General features: G+C 37.2%; 3 protein-coding genes across 3 annotated transcripts; 2 read left to right on the top strand and 1 right to left on the bottom strand.

Moving 5' to 3' along the window:
• Positions 1-1,107: 1,107 nt before the first annotated feature.
• LOC132151690 (green-sensitive opsin-2-like) lies at positions 1,108-4,208 on the top strand. Its single transcript, XM_059559984.1, has 5 exons — positions 1,108-2,355; positions 2,463-2,631; positions 2,971-3,136; positions 3,239-3,478; positions 3,603-4,208. The coding sequence occupies exons 1-5, from the start codon at positions 2,124-2,126 to the stop codon at positions 3,714-3,716; spliced, it is 921 nt and encodes a 306-aa protein (XP_059415967.1). The 5' UTR covers positions 1,108-2,123; the 3' UTR covers positions 3,717-4,208.
• Positions 4,209-7,165: 2,957 nt separating this feature from the next.
• On the top strand, positions 7,166-9,243 carry LOC132151689 (green-sensitive opsin-2). The gene is made up of 5 exons (XM_059559983.1): positions 7,166-7,610; positions 7,754-7,922; positions 8,204-8,369; positions 8,472-8,711; positions 8,821-9,243. Exons 1-5 carry the CDS (start codon positions 7,250-7,252, stop codon positions 8,932-8,934), a joined length of 1,050 nt encoding a protein of 349 aa, XP_059415966.1. The 5' UTR covers positions 7,166-7,249; the 3' UTR covers positions 8,935-9,243.
• Positions 9,244-16,642: 7,399 nt separating this feature from the next.
• Positions 16,643-22,022, bottom strand: LOC132151255 (synaptoporin-like). The gene is made up of 6 exons (XM_059559367.1): positions 21,922-22,022; positions 19,965-20,069; positions 18,645-18,763; positions 17,726-17,924; positions 17,385-17,576; positions 16,643-16,984 (listed from the first exon to the last, which is right to left on the bottom strand). Exons 2-6 carry the CDS (start codon positions 19,986-19,988, stop codon positions 16,667-16,669), a joined length of 852 nt encoding a protein of 283 aa, XP_059415350.1. The 5' UTR covers positions 19,989-20,069; positions 21,922-22,022; the 3' UTR covers positions 16,643-16,666.
• Positions 22,023-22,610: the final 588 nt, after the last annotated feature.

Below are 22,610 nucleotides of genomic sequence, written 5' to 3'. Positions count from 1 at the left end.
AGATAATTGGTGTACACCTGCCCAACCTTCAGGACTTGTACAACTCCAGAGTGAAGAATGGGCAGGTAACATCATCACAGACCTCTCTCAACCCGGACACAACCTGTTTGAACTTCTCCCCTTGGGCAGACGTTACAGATCTCTGTGCACTACAACATCTGGGCATAAAAACAGTTTCCCCCCATGCCATCTCCAGCTTAAACAGCTAACACAGAAATTGCCATATTTCTTTAAACATCTGAATAAATAAATAAAACCTAAAGTCATAGTCTTTTTTTCTGATTGAGGATGAATTGCTTTTACTGTTGCTTGTACTATTTACCAGAACCATGATAATCCAGTGCTTTGGGTTTCTATATCTACTGGTCATTTCTGATTTACCTATAAATAGGCTCACATTGCTGGTTACAACTTAACACAATAAACTTTGGCAGTCACTCAACTACATTTTGGTCGAATCAGCACAATTGTGGTCATTTGTGGATTCAGTTTCTTTCTGCTCTTCATGCATTGGAGACCTTAAACGTGCCCACCAGTAAAACATGTCTTTGGTTTCTCCAGCATGAATGCATTCCAGTTGGTTATGAAGTCTGGTATCCACCAAATCCATTGGATTCAATGTTGTGATTCCTTTTCAGCAGGTTTCTCTTTGGTTTCTTGGTGTGCTTGCCATTGAGAGGCACAATGGGGAGCTTCAAATTCTCTTCAACAATGCATCAGCAGCCATTGCTTTCATGCAGTTCATAACCTGTATCTGTTCAGTGCCCCCATTTTCGAGCTGGTCCAGGTAAGTCACTCATGCCTATTAGACACTTTGAATCAATGGAAGAGCTCAAATAGTCATTTAAAAGGCTTTATCCTCATGGCAAAACAGAGGTGTGCTCAGTATTTTTTGTGCAGGATTCACCAACTTTGTTTTCTCGACTCCTTTAATGCTTTTCCGTCCACTGTCTTCAACAAGCATAAGTTCACATGGATCAGTCTCTATAAACTCGATGATTATGGCCATATACCTCTTCTCTTCCTGTTTCTGATCAGAGAAACATTGGAAATTTGTATTTTAAAGAAGACGTTTTTTTTTTTAGACCTGACCTGATCCTTTTCTGTTAATGCACATAGGTATACATCACAACTGGGGTGCTTTACTCTTTAAATAAATAGAGCATGGGTAGATTCGTTTGCGCAATGCTCAACATATCTCATGTCTCTCCACCAATGCTTCCAAACAAGGTAGCTCACCACTTAATCTAAACATAAGCCTCTTTTCTTGAAATCATTACATGCAAAGGTCATGACTAGAACTGCTTAAACTCACCCAAGGCTTCAGTGAGAAACATAATAAGACACATAATGACCATTTCAAGTCAGACATCATGCCTGATTCTATTAATATAATTATATTTATCTGCTTTGTCAGCTTTTCTGTATAAATTTGACAATGTTATTAATATTGAAAAGTAGAATAATAAATGCATACAAATGTTGTTTTTAGTGGGTCTCATTGACGGCTAACAATTAAGATGAGATCACAAGACTAAACCTTTAATCATGACATTTAATTCTAGCATGCAATTATTTTTTATTTACATACAGATTTTATATAAAGTAATAAGAATGAAAAGCTTTTCCTAAAATATGAGACTACAAAATTGCAATGCTTATTATACACCAGACAACAATTTCAGTTTTTAAATGAAATACAGTGCTGTGCATTCTCACTCTGAACTGACAAGTGATAGTTTCTTAATATAAAAATGTCAAATGTCAAAAGAGTGTCAAGATCCAAACCTTCACATGTGATTAACTCAACACTGATTATGTCTACTCTTATCATTCAAATCCCACATTGCAACACCCTCTCCACCTTATGCTCCTGGATTTATCCCTTAAAAGGAACCTCAGACAGATATATAACAACTCCTTAACAAATAAATAGCAGTTCCACCACAGTAGATTTGCATCCTCTGCCTGGTCTGGATCACTAGTGGGCAAAGATAAATGGCACTGAGGGAAACAACTTCTACGTCCCCTTGTCCAACAGGACAGGTCTAGTGAGGAGTCCTTACGAGTATCCTCAGTATTATCTAGCTGAACCATGGCAGTTTAAATTGCTTGCTGTCTACATGTTCTTTCTCATCTGTTTGGGTCTACCCATCAATGGCCTTACATTGATTTGTACAGCTCAACACAAAAAGCTCAGACAACCTCTCAACTTCATTTTGGTTAACCTGGCTGTGGCTGGTTCCATCATGGTTTGTTTTGGATTCACGGTCACTTTCTACACAGCAATTAATGGCTACTTTGCTCTGGGACCAACTGGCTGTGCGGTTGAGGGCTTCATGGCCACACTTGGCGGTGAGGAAAATCATTTCATTGTATGTTTTCTGACTGCTTTAATCACATATAATAAGATGTACTGTAATTTGGGTGCAGCTGATCTCACTATTTCACTTGCTTCACAGGGCAAATTGCCCTTTGGTCACTTGTGGTGCTGGCTATCGAAAGATACATTGTGGTCTGCAAACCAATGGGCAGTTTCAAATTCTCAACTAACCACGCTTTGACAGGAATTGGATTTACATGGGTAATGGCCTTGTCATGTGCAGCTCCACCTTTAGTTGGCTGGTCCAGGTCGGTCTGATAAGATCTCATTAGTTTGCCTATGATTGTAGTATAAATGAGTAAAGATTGTAGTAAGTATAACAAGCAACTCAATTAAATATGAGGCATTTTCTTTTTTTAATTATTTGTTCAATATTTAAAAATGTTAGCTTACTTTCAGTTTATGGCAGTAAAAATAAACTTTTCACAGGTGAATACAGAACTTTTATTCCTTTTATTGCTTTCTCATTCTTAGTAATTTTGCTAGATATTAAATGAAAACATTTTAAAGTACACAATTTTCTAAACAAAGTTATTTTGATTGCAGTTATTTTAAAATTTCTGACATCAGGTGCATTTCTTTAACAGATATATTCCTGAGGGAATGCAGTGCTCATGTGGACCAGACTACTACACCCTGAATCCTGAATACAACAATGAATCATATGTCATCTACATGTTCGTCTGCCATTTTATATTTCCGGTCACTGTAATCTTCTTCACCTACGGACGGCTCGTTTGCACAGTCAAGGCGGTATGGAATGTCAATTTAAACATTCCTGTAAATTCTCAGTTATTAGAATACTATGTTAAAATGACATCCTTATAATCATCCATGGTCATTTTACTCTCTTAGGCTGCAGCTCAACAGCAGGACTCAGCATCTACCCAAAAGGCTGAGAGGGAAGTGACAAAAATGGTCATCCTGATGGTTTTGGGTTTCTTGGTGGCTTGGACCCCTTATGCCACTGTTGCTGCCTGGATCTTCTTCAATAGGGGAGCAGCTTTCAGTGCCCAGTTCATGGCTGTTCCTGCCTTTTTTTCAAAGAGTTCATCCATATTTAACCCTATAATTTATGTGCTGCTAAACAAACAGGTAATCATATATCAGAATTGCCGAAATGTAAAGTCATATCCATATCCCATTTCCTCTACACTCTCAATTACAAAAAAGTGGCTAGTCCACAAAAATGTACTAAGTGAAACATTGTTCTTCACAGTTCCGGAGCTGCATGCTGACAACACTTTTCTGTGGAAAGAACCCTCTTGGTGATGAGGAGTCGTCAACATTGTCCACCAGCAAGACAGAGGTGTCCTCTGTAACTCCATCATAGACTGAACTTCTTTCACGATTATTTTCTTTCAGCCAATGACCAATTTCGACATCTTAAAAAAAAGAACAGAAAAAAACAGAGGTGAGTTAGTTGATGCTTTTCATTTGGCTGTGTTCACTATTATTACCATTAAATGAGCTCACAAATATAAAGTATAATTAAAATGCCTTTTGGCTGTAATGGGTTATCAATTAACTTTTTTATGAACTTGGATGCTAACATCTTTGGCCTAAAATGTGTATATATTTTGTATATAATGACCAAATAGATATAAATAAATATTGGCATTAAAAATGTCTTTGTTTTCATTATGAAGTTAGTCAAATGATTGAAATTAGTTTACCATTGGCAGATTGAGCACACTATATTTTTAAATCAAGGTATTAGAATGCAAACAAATACATCAGTAACACATCTACAGTATCTCAGTAAGGCTGGACATTGCAACAAGGAAAATTATTGTCTGCAATATTGTGGACAATGAGATTTACATATTCCATTTAAGGCTAATGCCCCAACAACTTTAATCTTAATTTAATTTTAACTTTAATTTTGATAAAGTTTACACATTTTGGAGTGTAGAATATATACAAATTTCCTCAAGTGTATTGTGATTTTAATGACAGACTAAGTATGTAACAATAATAGCATCTTATATTTTGTCATCATAAAGTTAGAACAGGTTTTGGTTGCTGCAATATCTAATGTGTGACTTATTTTAATAAGGCCTGACCAGGCTGAACATCAGCATTTGTCTTATAATTCTGACTCCTTCTAAATGTCTTTAATGTGACCTTTAGGATGCTCAGACAAAGCACTACTGGCTAGAGAGAACAGAACAGATGCAACTCCAGGAATGCTCTCTCCAAGACAGAGAAAAGCAAACACAGGATGACAAAAGGTCAACAGAACCTTGGCAAATGGTCCAATAAAGTAACTGTCAGTCAAATGACCTTGTGGAATCCAAGAAGAGTATAATTAAGTAAATAAGTTTACCCATGCAGTGTTCTTGAGGATGTAATTTTGACAATCTCTCACAGTTCTGAACAATTTGTTGTTTGACGTAGGAACAGGTCTTAGGCTAAAACTTTAAAGGCTTTAGTTTGGATGTTAGTCTTTTAGCTTGGATGACAAACTACAGCTCAACAGTTTAAACACATAAGCTAATTTACCTAATGGCTTGCTAGGCTATTTATTGGAACAGCACCCTGACATTATAACACAAAAAAGCAGGAAAAGCAATGAGAAACACTGAAACGCGATACAAAGTTTTCAAAAATCAGGCTCAGTCAAAAAACAAAACAAAACAAAAAAACGTGATTTTGTATTTCAGCGGTCTGCGTGTTTATTAGCCTATAATTGACGTTAAACATGAAGAAACACCGATTTCGGACCGTAGGACCGCTTAACATTAATTCACAAATCATGAAGAGTGACATGTGATATCATTTGTATGTCTACAACAGCACAATTCTGGGCCAAACTAGATCTGAATACCATCTTCACTGCATTCACCTGACGCCTGCCTGTCGATGTTTGCAGCGCAGTTACTTTGGACGGTGTGGCTGGATCTTTGACGGTGGATTTCCTGTGTTCTGTTTGCTGTTTGGGGTCCTGCTCGTCTTGGCTTTGTGGAATGGGAGACAAGGGTTGACAAGGATGCCGTCACTTTACAACGGATTACAACGGTTTATCTCACGGCTTATTTTGCTTGGACTTTGTGTCAGACACGTTTCTCCTTATTCTCACGCCAAACTATGTGTTTAACTCAGATTGTTCTGAATTTGTGTGGTGGATGATATTCATGTGGTTTTATTGTTTTAATCTTGTGTTCAGTGTTTTGAGCTCTAGAAAATACATAAATTGTAGGCTATAGCGCAGGCTACATGTTGTATGTCTCAGCTCATATTCAGCCCAAAATAAAAATAAAGAAAAATAGCCTATATAGGCCTATACGTTTAGCTATTTTTATAGCTAATTTGCATTTTGACATTTTCACTTTTAGATCATTTCAGTGCATCCGTTGATCAGGTTTACAAAACAGGTCTGAAAGATTTGTTTCCTGAACATGACTCTGATCAGTAAACCTCTTAAGTAGGTTATGTACCAATGTGCCACAGCCAGTGCAGATCCAGAATAGTTTTTAGGGGGGTACTAAAAGGGGGCTTTATAATTCTGAAGAGGTGCTAATGAAATTAGACATCGAACCAAGTAACTTATACAGACTCCAATTAACACCACATAGCCTAAATTTAGACAGAGCATATCCTCAAAATGAGTTCATTCATTCCTAACTTAACTCGGACCATACATCTACTATGTGTTATTTCACAATATTTTTGGTAAACAGGCCTACATAATTCCTATGGCCTACTTCCAGTTGTGTTATTTTATAATTTTGAAAACTTTACTATTATTTAAAAATGTGCAAAACACTCAGAATAAAGAATAAGATCAATAATAAATACATTACTCCCTGATAAAACAGCTGTGCTGAAATAAAACCAATATTGCATTAAGCAAATTAGATTGTTTTCAAAAGTGAATCAAAGGCTAATTCATAATTTTTATTTATTTTATTTTTTAATGTAATTTTGCCAACAATGGGCCAGCACTTCTTTTCATGAATGATATAGGGACAATATTGCAGTAGGATATTACCTAAAAGAAAATATCTTCTAATACCATATTTGGCATATAATTTCAACAATTTAAATGACTTTTACAACGACTTACGTTTATTGGATAAAGAGTTTTATGAATGATTTTATAGAGATTGCATCAAATTCTGTCATAATTGTACTTACCCTTATGTCTTTCAAAACCAGTATAGTCCACGGTGCTAATTTCCATAATCCATGAAGTATAGACATATTATAGGGAGTGCCCAAAAGACTCATGGTCATCACTCCGTCACGCAGTACAATTGTGTTTCCGAGTTCAGAATTCAAGGCTGACAATAAATTCGTTATTAACCATCATGAAGTATTTCCTTTTTTAAGAAATTTAAAGTGCATAAACAATTTTATATGCTTTTTTTTTTTGCAAATCACAATGTAAGTGAAAATTTAAAATATTATAGAATTCTATGCATGTTGAGGTTCTCTCCACCTAAGTTACCTAGAGATAGATGTAAAAGTTAAAATTTGAAATAAAATGCACGAGTGGTGATTTTTTTGTGTGATTTTAATATGATCATTAATGGACTAGAACATACAATGATTACGTTTCAATAAGTAAATACAGCTTTGTTTATACTCACTCTGTACTGACAACCAATATTGTGGCCTAATTTTATAATCCTAAAAAGTCGAAGATCCCAAGCTTTACTGGGTGATTAGTCCAAAAGTGATTATGTCTGCTCTTATTCAAATCCCACACTCTCCCTATCTTACGGGTCTGGATTTATCCCTTATAAGGAACCTCAGAGGGATATATAAACACTCCTGATGCATCTTTGCAAATAAAGAGCGGGTGAAGAGTACCACAACAGCAGATTACACCTTTTATATCTGGATCGCTAGTGGGCAAAGATGAATGGCACTGAGGGAAACAACTTCTACGTCCCCTTGTCCAACAGGACAGGTCTAGTGAGGAGTCCTTACGAGTATCCTCAGTATTATCTAGCTGAACCATGGCAGTTTAAATTGCTTGCTGTCTACATGTTCTTTCTCATCTGTTTGGGTCTACCCATCAATGGCCTTACATTGATTTGTACAGCTCAACACAAAAAGCTCAGACAACCTCTCAACTTCATTTTGGTTAACCTAGCTGTGGCTGGTTCCATCATGGTTTGTTTTGGATTCACGGTAACTTTCTACACAGCAATTAATGGCTACTTTGCTTTGGGACCAACTGGCTGTGCGGTTGAGGGCTTCATGGCCACACTTGGAGGTGAGGAAAATTGTGATGTTGTTTTTTTGTTGTTGTTTTATTTTGACTGCTCTGAGGAATTCTTGCAGTGTACAGTGGACTGCAATTTTGGAAAACTTACCTTGTAGGGTGTTAATGTATTTTTTTATTGATTTGCTACATAGGTGAAGTTGCCCTTTGGTCACTTGTGGTGCTGGCTATCGAAAGATACATTGTGGTCTGCAAACCAATGGGTAGTTTCAAATTCTCTTCCACCCATGCTTCTGCAGGAATTGCATTTACATGGGTAATGGCCATGGCATGTGCAGCTCCACCTTTGGTTGGCTGGTCCAGGTTGGTCAAATAAGACATTATGCTGTCCAGACATTTCAGTGGACCCTGTTTTTTTTTTTTTTTTTTTTAATAATGTAAAAGCAACGTGTTAGATTTATTAATATACAATTTAAAGCAGCACAATAAGGCTTTTTCTAGTGTAACAATCACACTGAACTTTTATGCCAATTTTAATTATTTGTATTAAAAGTAGTAGTAAATTTTACCTGCCTAAGTCCAACACAGAGCAAATTTTATGATTACTCTGAAATTTTCTGACATCAGGTGCATTTCTTTAACAGATATATTCCTGAGGGAATGCAGTGCTCATGTGGACCAGACTACTACACCCTGAATCCTGAATACAACAATGAATCATATGTCATCTACATGTTCGTCTGCCATTTTATATTGCCAGTCACTGTAATCTTCTTCACCTACGGACGGCTCGTTTGCACAGTCAAGGCGGTATGAAATGTCAATTTAAACATTCCTGTAAATTCCCAGTTATTAGAATACTATGTTAAAATGACATCCTTATAATCATCCATGGTCATTTTACTCTCTTAGGCTGCAGCTCAACAGCAGGACTCAGCATCTACCCAAAAGGCTGAGAGGGAAGTGACAAAAATGGTCATCCTGATGGTTTTGGGTTTCTTGGTGGCTTGGACCCCTTATGCCACTGTTGCTGCCTGGATCTTCTTTAATAAGGGAGCAGCTTTCAGTGCCCAGTTCATGGCTGTTCCTGCCTTTTTCTCAAAGACATCAGCCTTATATAACCCTGTCATCTATGTGCTGCTAAACAAACAGGTTAAACATTTATCCGATTTGTCCTACATATCCCAGACATCCCTTTCTATTTCTACTTTATCTTCTCTCTCTATTGTCTCTATTAAAAATGAAGCATTGTTCTTTACAGTTCCGGAGCTGCATGCTGACCACTCTTTTCTGTGGAAAGAACCCTCTTGGCGATGAGGAGTCATCAACTGTATCCACCAGCAAGACGGAGGTGTCCTCTGTATCTCCAGCATAGACTTTTGGACCTCTCACAGATTATGTTCTTTTAGTCACTGACCAATGTGGGCATCTGAAAAAAGCTGGGGGTGGAGAGATGTGGGGGGAGACAGTTGAAATCGTTTTTTGTTGTGTTCACTATCACCATTAACTTGGTGAACGCAGAAGACACATATATTTGATGTGTACAAATGTTATCACTGAACACTGAAATTGTGGTTTTATTTTTGTGTGCCGGGGGGCAAGCATTTGTATCTTTTGCCTAAAATGTACATATATTTTGTAAATAATGAAAAAGAAATACATAGAAATAAATACTGGCATTAAATACTGATTTTGTTTCCATTTTTTAATGAAATTACAGAGTATTCTAATTGCTCCCACATACTGTATATAAGATACTGAAAATTATATTTTAAATGACTACAAGTAATAATATAGTGCACATTTTTAATCGAGATATAGACTATCCATGTAGTACTAGAATACTATTTGGTCTTTAATGTTCTATAGACAAAGTTTGCAAATGTAGAAAACCCTTTTGGATGCACAAAAAATTGAACAAATTTACAGTCCATAAATCACATTTGTTTTATATGGCTGACCCAGTTTGAAACCCCTAAGAAAACCTTAGAGAATATGTAAACTCCGCTATTCTTAAGTTAGAATTGTTCTAGATTGTAGACTGAAGCAGGGTGATCTATTTTAATGAGATAAACAGGGTGAACATCATTCAGCACCAATTTCTCCTACCATTCTGATCCTGCCAAAAGATCCTGATGCGACCTTCATCTTAACACACAATGCTATTGAGCAGACATTAACTGCTACCAATTCCAGAAACGTGTTTCCTCAAAAATAAACAAGAATCAGCAACACCTTAGGTCCATGTCAAAAATTACCCTTTTGGAATCCACAAAAGTAAATGAATAATATATTTTTTTTCAAGTCTATAGAACAATCCTTATAAACAGTAGCTAGTAGCTTTTTGTTTGTTCAGTTTAGTATACTATTGAGAATGTTTTGTTGTAATTTTGATTCCACATGATTGGAGAAAATGGAAAATCCATGGTCCCAATCAGGTAGTTTTTAAAAGATTTTTCAGGCATTCAAACTAGAAAAAATAAATAGCAAGCCTTCAAGTGGATTAATGATACTAGAATTTTTTATATTAAACAAACTTACTTTTCCTGTAATGGACATTTATAATTCTTTTTTTTTTTTTTGATGTTACATTTTCTTTGTGATCTACATCGAGAATTTAGAATAATAATTGTCTTATATTTTCAGTGATGTCTGTTCTCCTATACTTTTTCTCCAGAAAAAGATATCAGTATTCATGGCAGTAAGCCACTAATCCTAAATCTGAGAAATTATGTGACACTTATGAGAGCATAACAGCACATGTTGCTTCAAGCAGCTTGACAAGGCTGCAAACTACAATGTCATTAATGTTACATTAGCAGAAAATAAATGCTACCCTAACAACAGGACTGTTTTAAAACGAGGAAGGCAAAATGATTACAATAGCTTTAATCTCTTCAGTTAACTGCTGCCTTTGTTAAAATGACATTTGGCCTCCAACATTAAGACAAAATTCCCTCTCAAAGTATAGTGCTCTCGCTATTATTTTCACTTGGTCATTGCTACCTATTGATCCATGTGCTGCTAAACAAACAGTATGCAATGGATCAAATACTTATTTCTAACATTTGGCTCACTAAGTGTCATTTGTAAAAATGTATGAAGTAATATCTCAAAACTCTTTGCTTTATTGCAGCATTCTAATCTTATACATATAGGACTGAATGCACCAAGAATCCTCTTGGAGATAATGTATGTAATATTGACCCCTTATGCTTTACAGTAACATTTTCCACTCACTGCTGTATGTTTGTGTGGATAATGTTAATTTTTTTTTCTTTTTTTGCTTTCACTGCCTGTTTCTATCCCTCCAGAATCTGTCCCCATTGCACCTTGGTGTCCTCACTGCACATTGCAGTCATATCATCTAAGTGTCACTCATCGAGCCCTGACATAACTGACACTAAAAGGATTACGAGATCAGGCTCTGGTTGTAGAAACGGCATTGACTTCTCAGTGGGCACGACTCAACAAGATAAAGATAAGACAAAGATTTGCTTAAAAGCCAATTTGCAAGGTGCTTACCCAGCTGTGGTACACTAACCTGGCTGCTCTGGCTAAAGGAATTATGGGTTTAAACTACAGTAATTGGTTTTCTTCCATAGTTCCATCAATTGCTGGGGCCTCAGATCTGCATATTTTCTCTATTCCAAATATCATAACTCCATTGCAATTTTCAAATCACACCCATGCGCACACACACACACACACACAGAGAGAGAGAGAGAGAGAAAGAGAGATTCAAATATTCGATATTATGACACCAGGCTTGTCAAAAGTATATTCTGTCTGTATAGTCTGTATATTCACAAACAGGAATCTTTGCAGCTAATATAAAACAATTCTCTAGTGATCTGGTATGGTGGAAACAAAGTAATTACCTGAAATTAATGAAAAAAACTGTAATTATGGTATTGTTGTTGGTTTTATATGCACTAATGGTTGGATGCAGCTGGAAAACTTGTCCCATGTTGGGACTGAAAAAAATCCCACCAATACCATGCTTTTAAATAAACATTTGCCATGTGTTAATATAGAGGGGAGCTAGAACATTTGAGGCTGAAAATTGCCAAGAAACAACTTTGTTATCACCAATTGTTAATTCATTTTTGCACCCACCATGGCAGAGTCATTTACTAATAAAGCAGCCATAAAGCAGCCAAGTGCAGTTTTAAACTGTATGTATAGATCAGTGATTTATAAGGAAATAACAAAAACGTCAGCATGTCCAAATGTAATTTAATATTATGTCTACTAAGATGCCTTTTTAAAATCAGTTTGATCCTTGACTGCCACAATTTTGTTCATGCATTTTGGCAGTTGGTTGAAAAGTATAAAATAGCATATCTGATATAGAGGGTTGAAAGATACATACTTTCAAAAATGCCACTGCAGAAGAATTATTTAATGTATGGCTATGTCTAAAGTTTGAATTTGTTCTTATTAGACATAATGTAATTGGGCTTTAAAATGCAGTCTATCACCTGGTTGTAGCCTTCAGACATTCACATGACTAGCATTTCTTTGGCGACACCCCTAGGTGGGAGTTGGAAATGACAGTGGATACCATATAATTGACTATACTGTACAACATATAATTGACCGTGTCTAATATAGCGATGTTCTTTTTCATTTTTTTCAAACAGGCAAAAAGCATCCTGACCACTTTCCATGAACAAAACCTTTAAAAGTCTAAAACACTAACCTGACCCAGAGAGGACTAAAGAAATTCACAGAGGTCATGGAGAAGGCATGTATGTGAGTAGGCCTATTGTACATAATTACTCAGATGAACAGTTTTAAGCCCAACATTCAAAGTTTGACACTGCTTAGAGAAGAATTAAGATTTAAGTATTGTCAGCAGCAACTAAACAGTAAAACACAAAGATGCAAAAGGTATGGGATGCATATGAACCTTGTAAGAGGATTTGTGTGAAGGACAAGAAACATGGTGGTGGTAGAGCAGCAGGAACTGAAAAAGTGAAAAAAGCTTTTATCATTTCTTATCCCTGTCACGGCAGGGTTCCAATGAGGCACGGAGATAGAACCAATTGCGAGTAAGTCTTTTATTAAGGGGTAATCCAAACAGCATAAACAGTCCAGGCAGGGGTCAATAGGAAACATCCATCCAAAACATAAACTAAACAAGAAGACAAGGCAAGGGCACGAACTGACGGACATGAATAAACAACGACTCCGTGACACATACTAAGACAGACCGGGTTATATACACAAAAGGATAATGGGGAAACAGGAGACAGGTGGGGAACAATCAATTAACTAAACAAGGAGGAAGGTGACCAAATAAGGAGACAGGAAGTGATAATATGATAAACACCGTGGGAACTGAGGACACCTAGTGGAACCCCAGGGAACACAACCCAGACACTGTGACAATCCCCTTCTGTGAAAGATGCCCATTTATGCCAGCATCCTGCTATGCAATGCACAGTATTTGCCCCATTGTGTAGGTGATTGTGTGTGCATGTATTTGATAGTTTCTTGTTTTACCTGCATTTATAATTATTTTTGGTAAAAACAAACAAACAAACAAACAAACAAAAATACTGTATTTGTTTTTGATTTGACTGCTAAGGGAAAATGTCACAAATGAATATGAAATATGAATATAAAATCAAATAAAGATTAGTTAATATTGAGGTTGTAAAAATCCTGACAGTCACAATTTACAAATAGATAAATTATATCACTTCCCAGATATATCACTTTTTTCTTAGAAAATTACAGAAATTAATATTTTTAAACCTATTTCAAAGTACAATTCTGTAATGTTTAGATATTGCTTCAAAAAAATTAAATGCATACAGTGCTGTAAATTCTACTCTGTGTACTATGGCATTTACTGGAATAATTACTTAATAGATGGTAATAGATGGTGGTAACTGCAATTAAACTCATGTTCTGTACTTAGCTGTACTGTATGTTTTATCTTTAAGCCTATGACCACGACCCTGTCTAAGAGCCAGAAGTGACAGATGGATGAACAGAATGACAAAAACTGGACTGCAGTAGAGGAACAGCGAGGATCAGTCCAGCCTCCTCTTCATGCACACTTGTACATCCTAATATCAAACACCGGTTGCAAACACCATGACATCTTTTTATCGGCTGAGTCTATATGATTATGTTAGACTGAGTAAAACATAACTGCCACTGCGACATCAGCATGCAAGATGTGAAGTTAATTCTGCCATTATGTAATTACCTGACTATGTAAGTACTCTTAAAAGGAATAGTCCCCCCCCCCCCAAAAAAAAAACCTCACCCATAGGCCATCCAAGATGTAGCTGACTTTGTCTCTCCATCGAAACGATTTGAAAAATAAAATAAAAAATTGCATTACATCACTTTCTCACCAATGTATCCTCTGGAGTGGATGGGTGCCATAAGTTAGTATTTACAGTTTAAGAAATAGTTACATATTGTAAAATAAATAAATAAATACTGGCGGCAATATTTACAATGTACATCTTGTTTGACAAATCAAACGTATATGCATTACTGCCTTTCCTTTGTCATTTCTTTCTTTCTGTTTTCTACCAAGCTCTTTAAATGATGCTCATTGTACTCTTTTAGTCCTAGGCCTGTAATTGAACAGCTGTAGAGATGCCAGTGCCAGTGGCTAAAATCTCATGATCACCTAAAAGCTGCAATTTGGATCCTAGGCAGCTGCAAGCGGTTAGCTTCACTGCATTGCTGGATATACAGTACTCTGCAGATATAGAGATGTTAACCACATGGTTCTGATAGTGCTCTGACAGGCCAAAAGATCCTAATTGCTCCCTTACACCCCTTCATTAAAAGGCTTAATGGGGAAAACAAGTAGCTTCAGCCGTGGAGGTTGTGTCTTTTTGTAAAAAGACACTGCAAAAAAAGAAAGTGCACAAGCACTAACAGAATAAAAGAGAATACACTATAAGTCCCCAAATGGGACTGCTTCTGTGTTTCTAGTTGTAATTTTCAACTAAGATTGTTCACTTAACATTCACTGTTTTTCCAGGAAATCTGAATTGGTAATGGTGGCATTCCTCATGATGAAATACATAAAAAAGCCATTTAGAGGAATAAGAATATTTATTACTTAATTTTATGACGCAGTCAGTATTACTAACATTTGTACAGTTTTGAATGCTACAATAAACTGGAACAACAGACTGACTTTATTGCATTGGATTTTATCTAATCTTTTTGCATGCATTTCACTGAACACTGTGCATGGTTAGACAAAATGATTTATTAAAAAATTCTCTGACTGGACATTATTCTTGGTCCACAGGGTTTCCATGTAGGACCATTCCAGGCAGGGCCTCAAGCCATTTGCTTTTCCTAGGCATCTACTAGTAATTAATCATTATTCATAGCAGAATATACATAAAAAACACAGAAAACATAACAAAAAGAACACAATTTCTTGTCTGACACTATCATGATATCATGTTCTTCTTTAAAATACCTTGGGAAAGCTAAAAAATAAATGCCATTTTAAAATATAGGCTATATCAAAGTAGTATTCCCATCCAATGTGTTTACCATGGTACTGCCACTGTACTTATGTATTATGTATGTGTCTACATATTTGTATGTATATTGTGACGAGTGGGGCGGGGCCGAGGGACATGGGAGCGAGGCCGGGGGAGTGATTGGAGATGAACTACACCTGTTCGTCCCACCGGTCTCGAGGCCCATGGAGGAGATGGAAGGATATAAAACTGGAGCGACGACAGTGAAGGACGAGAGAGGACCAGGCCTGGGCTTTTAGTTGTGTTTTGGTTTTTATTTTATGCGCACCAGTCGTCCGTGAGGGGCTGGTGCGCTGTTTTGTGTTTATTTTGTTATTAAAATGTTTTTGATTGTCCGCCGGTTCCCGCCTCCTTCTTCCGGATGAATATGAAGGTTGATATCGTTACAGTGGTGCCGAAACCCGGGAGAAGGAGGGACGCGCTGCTGAAGATCCCTCGCCGCTGTGGTGAATCCGCGGTGCCATCGAGCTGGCGAGGAGTGTGCCGCCATGGACGCTCGAGGCGGTGGGCTGGAGCGAGTTGCCGGGGACGGGCGAGCTCGCTACCGGCCGCCCACGATGTGGAGAGACGGCTGCCGTCCGTGAGGGAGCGGAGGAGTCGGCGCCGTTCGCCAGGTGGCCGGAGCCTGCTGCCATCCGCCGGAACGGGGAGGAGCAGGGAACGGGGGACTCCTGCCGGCTGCCCAAAACCGGAGGAGCCGTCGCCGTCCACCGGGCGGCGGAGGAGTGTCGTGCCGTCCGCCGAGGGCCGTCCAGTGCCACCGCCAGGCACCGCGGAGGAGATCACCCAGCTGGTGGAGGGCCGAGCAGCGGTGCGTCTGGGAACCGGAATTTTTTTTTTTTTTTTTCCTCTCTCCCCTCTCTCGTCTCTGTCGCTCCTCCTTCCATCTCCTTTTCTCTCGCCTCGCCTGTCCTACCCCCAGGTTCCCGCAGGTCCCCGGGAGCGGCCCCCCCGGAGGGAGGGGGGGGGGGAGTAGAGCGCAGTCTCGGGAGTACCCCCCGGCCTGCGAGGGGCGATGGGGGTATGTGACGAGTGGGGCGGGGCCGAGGGACATGGGAGCGAGGCCGGGGGAGTGATTGGAGATGAACTACACCTGTTCGTCCCACCGGTCTCGAGGCCCATGGAGGAGATGGAAGGATATAAAACTGGAGCGACGACAGTGAAGGACGAGAGAGGACCAGGCCTGGGCTTTTAGTTGTGTTTTGGTTTTTATTTTATGCGCACCAGTCGTCCGTGAGGGGCTGGTGCGCTGTTTTGTGTTTAATTTGTTATTAAAATGTTTTTGATTGTCCGCCGGTTCCCGCCTCCTTCTTCCGGATGAATATGAAGGTTGATATCGTTACATATATATTTATAAATATGCAGAAAAGGTTATATACTACATCAAGTTAGAGCTTTCAATTTAATGGCACTTAATTATACAGTAAACAAATAAATAACAGTATGCAGACTACATCACGTGATAGAAATATCAAACTCACAATGACAAATAATCTGTTTTATGACTGAGAAAACAACATAGTTTCTCTTCTCTTTTCTTTCTCTGCTCCACACTCACACTCTCTCTCACATCTCATTAACAAAAATGAGAGGGCCTCTGGATGTGGGACTCCCCACCTGTTGGTACAGCATCGGCTGTCCTAGATTGGTTCGGGGTAGGCTGAATCCTCCGGTTGATAAGTCAAAACTCCCCTGGTTGTAGAGCCTCTGGCCAAAACCACCTCCGGATTGATCAAAACTGGTTTGACTGTACTGCCTGAAGCTGCCGCGTTTCTCAGAGGGAGTTCTGGAGAGATGACGCTTAGTGGACTTATGCAAGCCTGTCTCTTTGTAGGCAAACCAAATATTACCAGCCCAAAGGAAGAAGTTAAAAAAACCAAAGGCCTGTAAGTAGACAAGGAGGAATTATGCAATGTAACAATTTAAAAATAACTAGTCTTTAGTGTCGCAAGTCTTCAAAAATCATTCTAATATGCCGATTTGGTGAAAATAAAAACATTTCTTATTATTATCAATGATGAAAACTGCTAATTATTTAGTTTAATATTCCTATAATTTTTATTTTTGGGCAAACTGTGATTTTTTCATGAAACTTTGATACCGAGTTCATAAGAACAGCTTTGCAAACTAAGGCATCCTTTTTGCATTATTTTGCAAAAATGCATCTTTGCAAAATAAAAGTATTACTGACCCCATACTTTTAAATGGTAACATGTCAATTGCTAATGAATTGCAATGATTTTTTCTTTCCCATATCAATACTGTGGAAAAGTAATCTACTCACCACAGACATGTTGAGATTTGTCCAGATGGGCTCCTGCAATACTTCACATAAGTTCTCCTGGGCTCTGCAAGCAGACATTAACAGCAGGATTTGATGCACATCAGTGACCGTCTTCACCCCAGACAGAGTTTTAGCCCAGGCAATAGAGCTCACTAGCCACAGGCTAGAGAACGCTAAAGTCACCAAGAAATCCTATAGGGATTGAAAATAAGAAGAGTATAAACAGAAAGAGGGTCTTGATGATTTAACTGAGTTATATTGAGCTTTTCAGCACAGTTTGTGCTCTCAGAATTGTGTTTTTACAGCGTACATTTCTTACAGAAATTCTGAAATACACTCACAACTACTGGACCTCTGTTCTTCTCTCTGTATTTGTTCTGGTAGAAGAAGTAAACAATTGTGGCCAAAAGGGAATAGAGAAAAGCCAGGACCGACACGGTGACGAAGAACTGTGCAGATGAAGCATAATCCCCTTCCAGAAAGAGAGTCTCTTTCCTGGTTCCTTCACATAGAAGAGCACTGAAGTGTACCTCTTGCAGTCTGGGAAGAGACAACATGATCAAAACATGTCCTCTTTTCATTACAAGCACAGTTTCTTTTTGTAATCTTCAAAAGCAGAGACTGTGGCTGATGAGATATGTTAAATGTCTTCCAAAAACAGTCACTCACTTCAACAGCAGTTACTGATGACATTATACGTATTTGGTAGTTAGCTACGATTTATTTATTCTACAAGTAAAAGTAGCCAATAACTGGGTGTTACTGGTTAATGTAATAGAATTTGGTAAAAGCTCTGGTGTTGTTACTGTTAACTAAAACTAAAATCAGTAAAAATTACAAATATTATAGTCGTTGCCTGGGAAATAATATAGGTTGCATTACTAAAAACTAAAACTAGTAATAAAAAATAAAAAAACTAAACAAATAACTAAAAAGGACAAAAAGACAACAAAATTCTAAAATAACACAGACCAAGTCTAATTTAAACCACTTTTATTAGAACAATTTATTAATTTATGTAAAAAATAAATAAATAGAATATAAAGAGTAAAGAAACTACTGAGCTCACCATAAAATAATACTTTCTTTCTATAGGTTAAATTAGTTTTATAATTTTGTAATCATTTCTTTGACTAAATAAAACCAAATCAATCCAAAAATATTAAGTCAAGTCTTTTTAAGTAAACTTATAATATATATTTACAGTTCAACATGCAGAATAATACTTAAATTCTGTTTTTGGTCATTAAGAACACTTACCTGAATGGGTAGTTGAAACTGATGCTGATGTTATTTTGAGTTTTATCGAAACATTCTACTTTAACCATAATCTGGCCAGAATATCCCCCACATGTTGCAAATGCTAAAACAGCAAAAAGCTGTGGGAGAAAAAAGCGAAATATTAATGAAAAGCACTGATAATATAAGCCTATGTGTGAAGGGGACAAAGATCAGCTCTCTTGACTCTCTATCTGCAGCTTTACTTCACACAAAGTCAAGACAAATTAACCTCATGGAACATTAAAAGATTCTGTTTTAATTATCCTCTTGTTTTCTGATTTCAGGTCAATTTAAATGACCTCTCATCAACTGCTGCACAATTAATCATGCAAAATTAGACAGAGATGCTTTTTTAAGTGCACTAACTCTTGCCGTTACTGTAGACCTGAATGCCAGGCACTGACACGTTTGTCTGACACGATTTGTATATTTGTCACCGGTTAAGTATTGCGTTTGGCATAATGAATGAAAGGGCTGGAGGTTTACTGGACAAGTGCCAGGGCTTTATACTCTGTGGACACAGGGGTTTGACAAGAAATGTGTCCAAGTCTCCTGCTAATCTCTCCCCAAATCCAAGCAAAGAAGAAAATAGGTTTCTTTGATGATTCTCTGATGAGACCCAGTGAATTATTCAAAGGTTAAATAGCCAGCACACCCAGAAACACACACACAAACATATATACACACACACACGAATTAACTAAATTTTACATAAATATGCATGCATATATAGTATATGTTATTACAAATATGCAATCATGCTGCATTTAGCTCAACTCAGATTCATCATTAAAGTCTGTGAAAGAGCTGGATGGCATCGATCTTTTGCACATTTCAACAAGAGCAGATGAATTATTCAAGCAGGAGAGACTACAAACAGGGAGCCGATGCTGTTACCCCAAAAAGCAGCTAATTATTAAGCCTGATTCACCGATAGTCATATTTGCATGTATTTAAACACTATTTTGAGAATGCAACCATGAGAAATTGCACAAAATACTGTCCGAAATGTACTTTCATTATACACTTTAACTTGTGACTGTCAAATTATGAGCAAAACCGATTACATACCGACACACTTTCAAATCATATTATATTTCTGTTCCGTTAGTACTGAACAGAAATTTTTTTTTGAAATAAAATAAAAAAATTAAAAATTCATATTTTATATGATCTAAGTTAGCTAAGCATTGTTTTAAATAAGTGGTATAATTGTGCTGACAATTCTTAGTGAAATGCAATTCCTAATACTTTAAAATGAATCATTACTTAAATGTTTTAGAAAAAGAGGGGTCTTACCGGAGCAAATATGACCATACACATTGATGAAGCAGATTAAGCATCAGCCTGTGTGTCTGTCTATAAAGAAGCGTAGAGCTCCTCTGCCAGCCAAATCCAGAGATACTGAGTGAGTGAACACCATAGAGATGCTTCTACAAGAGAAACTGGCAATGTGTGTGTCTGCTCTGTGTGTCACACATGTACACACACACACACACACACACACACACAGATGCACATAATAAGGTGCACACATGATATTACAAAGAGACCCCTGCAGATCATATAATGCAGACCTATTGCACATATGTAACTATGCACATATTCTGTACACACACTCAGACTCACAGTCACTGAAAAATATACAATTAAGATTGTAATAATCTAGATCAGGAGAATATTGTATTATTATAACATTCCAATATGCTATTTAATTACTTTGGCAAGATTGATGATCAAAATTAACTTAAATATTAATTTAATAAAAAAAATATACATATCATTTTTTGTTTGTTTGTATGTTTTAGTATGAAATGTTTGTATTCACTCCATCTCAGCCTACTATGAGGACACAATAAGTATTATAATGTACACAAGACATATAGGTGTCATTAATGAAATGGGGAATGTTTTTTTCATGCTTCTCTCCTGTAGCCACCTTGTCTTCCTTCAGCTATTATAAATGCAAGTTATGAATAAAGAACGGTGCACTGAAAGTACCAAACAAAGCAGGCATTGGTGGCTTCAGAAGATCTGAGCCAAATAGTTCCTTTGATCAGTAAAAAGTTCATTTTCAGAGCCAAGAGATAATTAGAGAGTCATGAAACCCTAGAACACATTTGCAGTATAAAGAAAGAAAGAAAGAAAGCTGGTCAAGTGCTTACACATTCATACTAATCGAGTTAAGTGTTATGTTGTTATACAATGCTGTCATCTGCTGTTTGAAGATGTTTCCTGCATGCAACTCATACAAACGTTCAGAATCCATAGTTGTTATATAAATGTATAAATATTTATTTATGTATTTTGTTTATTATTTAGTGTCAAACACTCTTATATTCATGGGCTTACTTAATTGCCTTCTCCATTATCACTCCTGTGACTTCACTGTGCTTTCTTTTTCATACTGTATATGCTTCTTGAATTGAAAATGTTCTGTTACTTTATTTCTCCACTAGGAATGCTGTTGTGTTTGAAATGCATAAAAAGAAAAAAATTCAAAGCAGCGGTTCTATGGTCGCTGTGATTTTGCCAAATAAGACATGTTCCTGGATCAACATCTGATGATCCTGGATCAACATTATTTGCCAAAAATATAGACTTAACCCAATCCCTACCCCTAAACCTAACCCTACCCATAATTTATTGTCAAAATCAATGGGAAATGCTAACTGTTTAACAAGAGTGTAGGAGCACCTAACTCTGCTTGTAAGCCTAAAACAGATATTTTATGAAAAGTTATATCTTAATTCTGATTGGTTGAATGGAATGTTGATCCAGGAACATGTTGTACTTGGTTTGTTCATTTTACCAAGGGTGCACGCAGGTGAGGGTTGGAACTAAACTCTGCATGTCATCAGCACCCCAGGAACAACATTGCCTGGTTTAAAGCAACTTTTTGGAAGCTTTTTACCTTTGAAATATCAGTTTCAAAATGATTCTGATGCTACACTAAAGTTCTAATAATACAGTAGTTCTTAGTCCTTTCAGGACAATTTGCTGTTTTTAATAGTGGATGATACACAATGTAACAAAAAACAGCCCTTCATCTAAAAAGCAGCACTGAATGCCAAGAATTTCACTCATTATGTAGGCACTAGTGGTGAAAAAGAACTTCACTTTAATGATTTAGATTGAATAAGAGTGGTGAAGTAATGTTTTTTAATCTTTCCTGTTTCTGTGGTCAGCTTTATCTGTTAAAGGCAGGGTATTTCAGTGGTGACATTTGAAATTACCAAAACAAACACGCCCCTACCACAAAAGGTTCTCGCCTCTATTTTGATAGTGCCGCCTCACACATAAGCAAACCAGGCAACGATTAGTTCTATAAAACAAAGTAAAACCAATGTTACACCATGTCTAAACCGGACATGAGCATTCTAATATAAAACTCGTTATAATCAGTGATGCTGTTACATACATTACAGTGGGATTTTTACAAAAATATATGTCCCAGAATGAAGCCAAAGATGCAGGCAACCTTTGGAAAGAAAACCCCCTGGGGAGACACAAAACTAAATAAGGGTCTAGTTACAGTAACAGAGATTCTGCAGAAACAGCTTACAAGTAAGCCATTCTACAACACAGAAGGAGACTTTACATTTAATATTTCTATGAAATGATAATGTGGTAGGTCTCAACGTAATTAATTATGCTTGTACTGAATATCAGAGAAAAAAAAAATAAGAATAAACTGATAATACAAAATGAGTTTCAGAGCGCCTAATTAGAGGTGTCATAATATGCAGCTAACAATATGATTTTATTATGCTGCAGAAAAGAGAAAGTTGCAGGTAATTTTGCAGGATTGCTTTATCACATGCTTGCAGTGCTGCACTGTTCAGTGAATCAAAGCGCTTGGTGTCTTTAGGCATGTCAGTATTAATCTTTTATGTAATGATACACCACTAATGAGTAAAGACTGATAAATTGCATTGTTTATAA

This window comes from Carassius carassius, chromosome 10 (assembly GCF_963082965.1).
Source record: "Carassius carassius chromosome 10, fCarCar2.1, whole genome shotgun sequence".
NCBI classification, from domain to species: domain Eukaryota; kingdom Metazoa; phylum Chordata; class Actinopteri; order Cypriniformes; family Cyprinidae; genus Carassius; species Carassius carassius.
This window is presented reverse-complemented; position numbering and strand designations above follow the sequence as displayed.

What these genes read in the sequence shown, in the direction of transcription:
- LOC132151255 (XM_059559367.1), bottom strand. Translation starts at nt 19,988, where the DNA reads ATGTGTATGGTCATATTTGCTCCG. An exon ending in AGAACAGAGGTCCAGTAGTT is followed by an intron (nt 17,577 to 17,725) that starts GTGAGTGTATTT and finishes CAATCCCTATAG; the next exon opens with GATTTCTTGGTGACTTTAGC. An exon ending in CAAATCTCAACATGTCTGTG is followed by an intron (nt 16,985 to 17,384) that starts GTGAGTAGATTA and finishes GTCTACTTACAG; the next exon opens with GCCTTTGGTTTTTTTAACTT.
- LOC132151689 (XM_059559983.1), top strand. Translation starts at nt 7,250, where the DNA reads ATGAATGGCACTGAGGGAAACAACTTCTACGTCCCCTTGTCCAACAGG. An exon ending in TCGTTTGCACAGTCAAGGCG is followed by an intron (nt 8,370 to 8,471) that starts GTATGAAATGTC and finishes TTACTCTCTTAG; the next exon opens with GCTGCAGCTCAACAGCAGGA. An exon ending in ATGTGCTGCTAAACAAACAG is followed by an intron (nt 8,712 to 8,820) that starts GTTAAACATTTA and finishes TGTTCTTTACAG; the next exon opens with TTCCGGAGCTGCATGCTGAC.
- LOC132151690 (XM_059559984.1), top strand. Translation starts at nt 2,124, where the DNA reads ATGTTCTTTCTCATCTGTTTGGGTCTACCCATCAATGGCCTTACATTG. An exon ending in CTTCATGGCCACACTTGGCG is followed by an intron (nt 2,356 to 2,462) that starts GTGAGGAAAATC and finishes CTTGCTTCACAG; the next exon opens with GGCAAATTGCCCTTTGGTCA. An exon ending in ATGTGCTGCTAAACAAACAG is followed by an intron (nt 3,479 to 3,602) that starts GTAATCATATAT and finishes TGTTCTTCACAG; the next exon opens with TTCCGGAGCTGCATGCTGAC.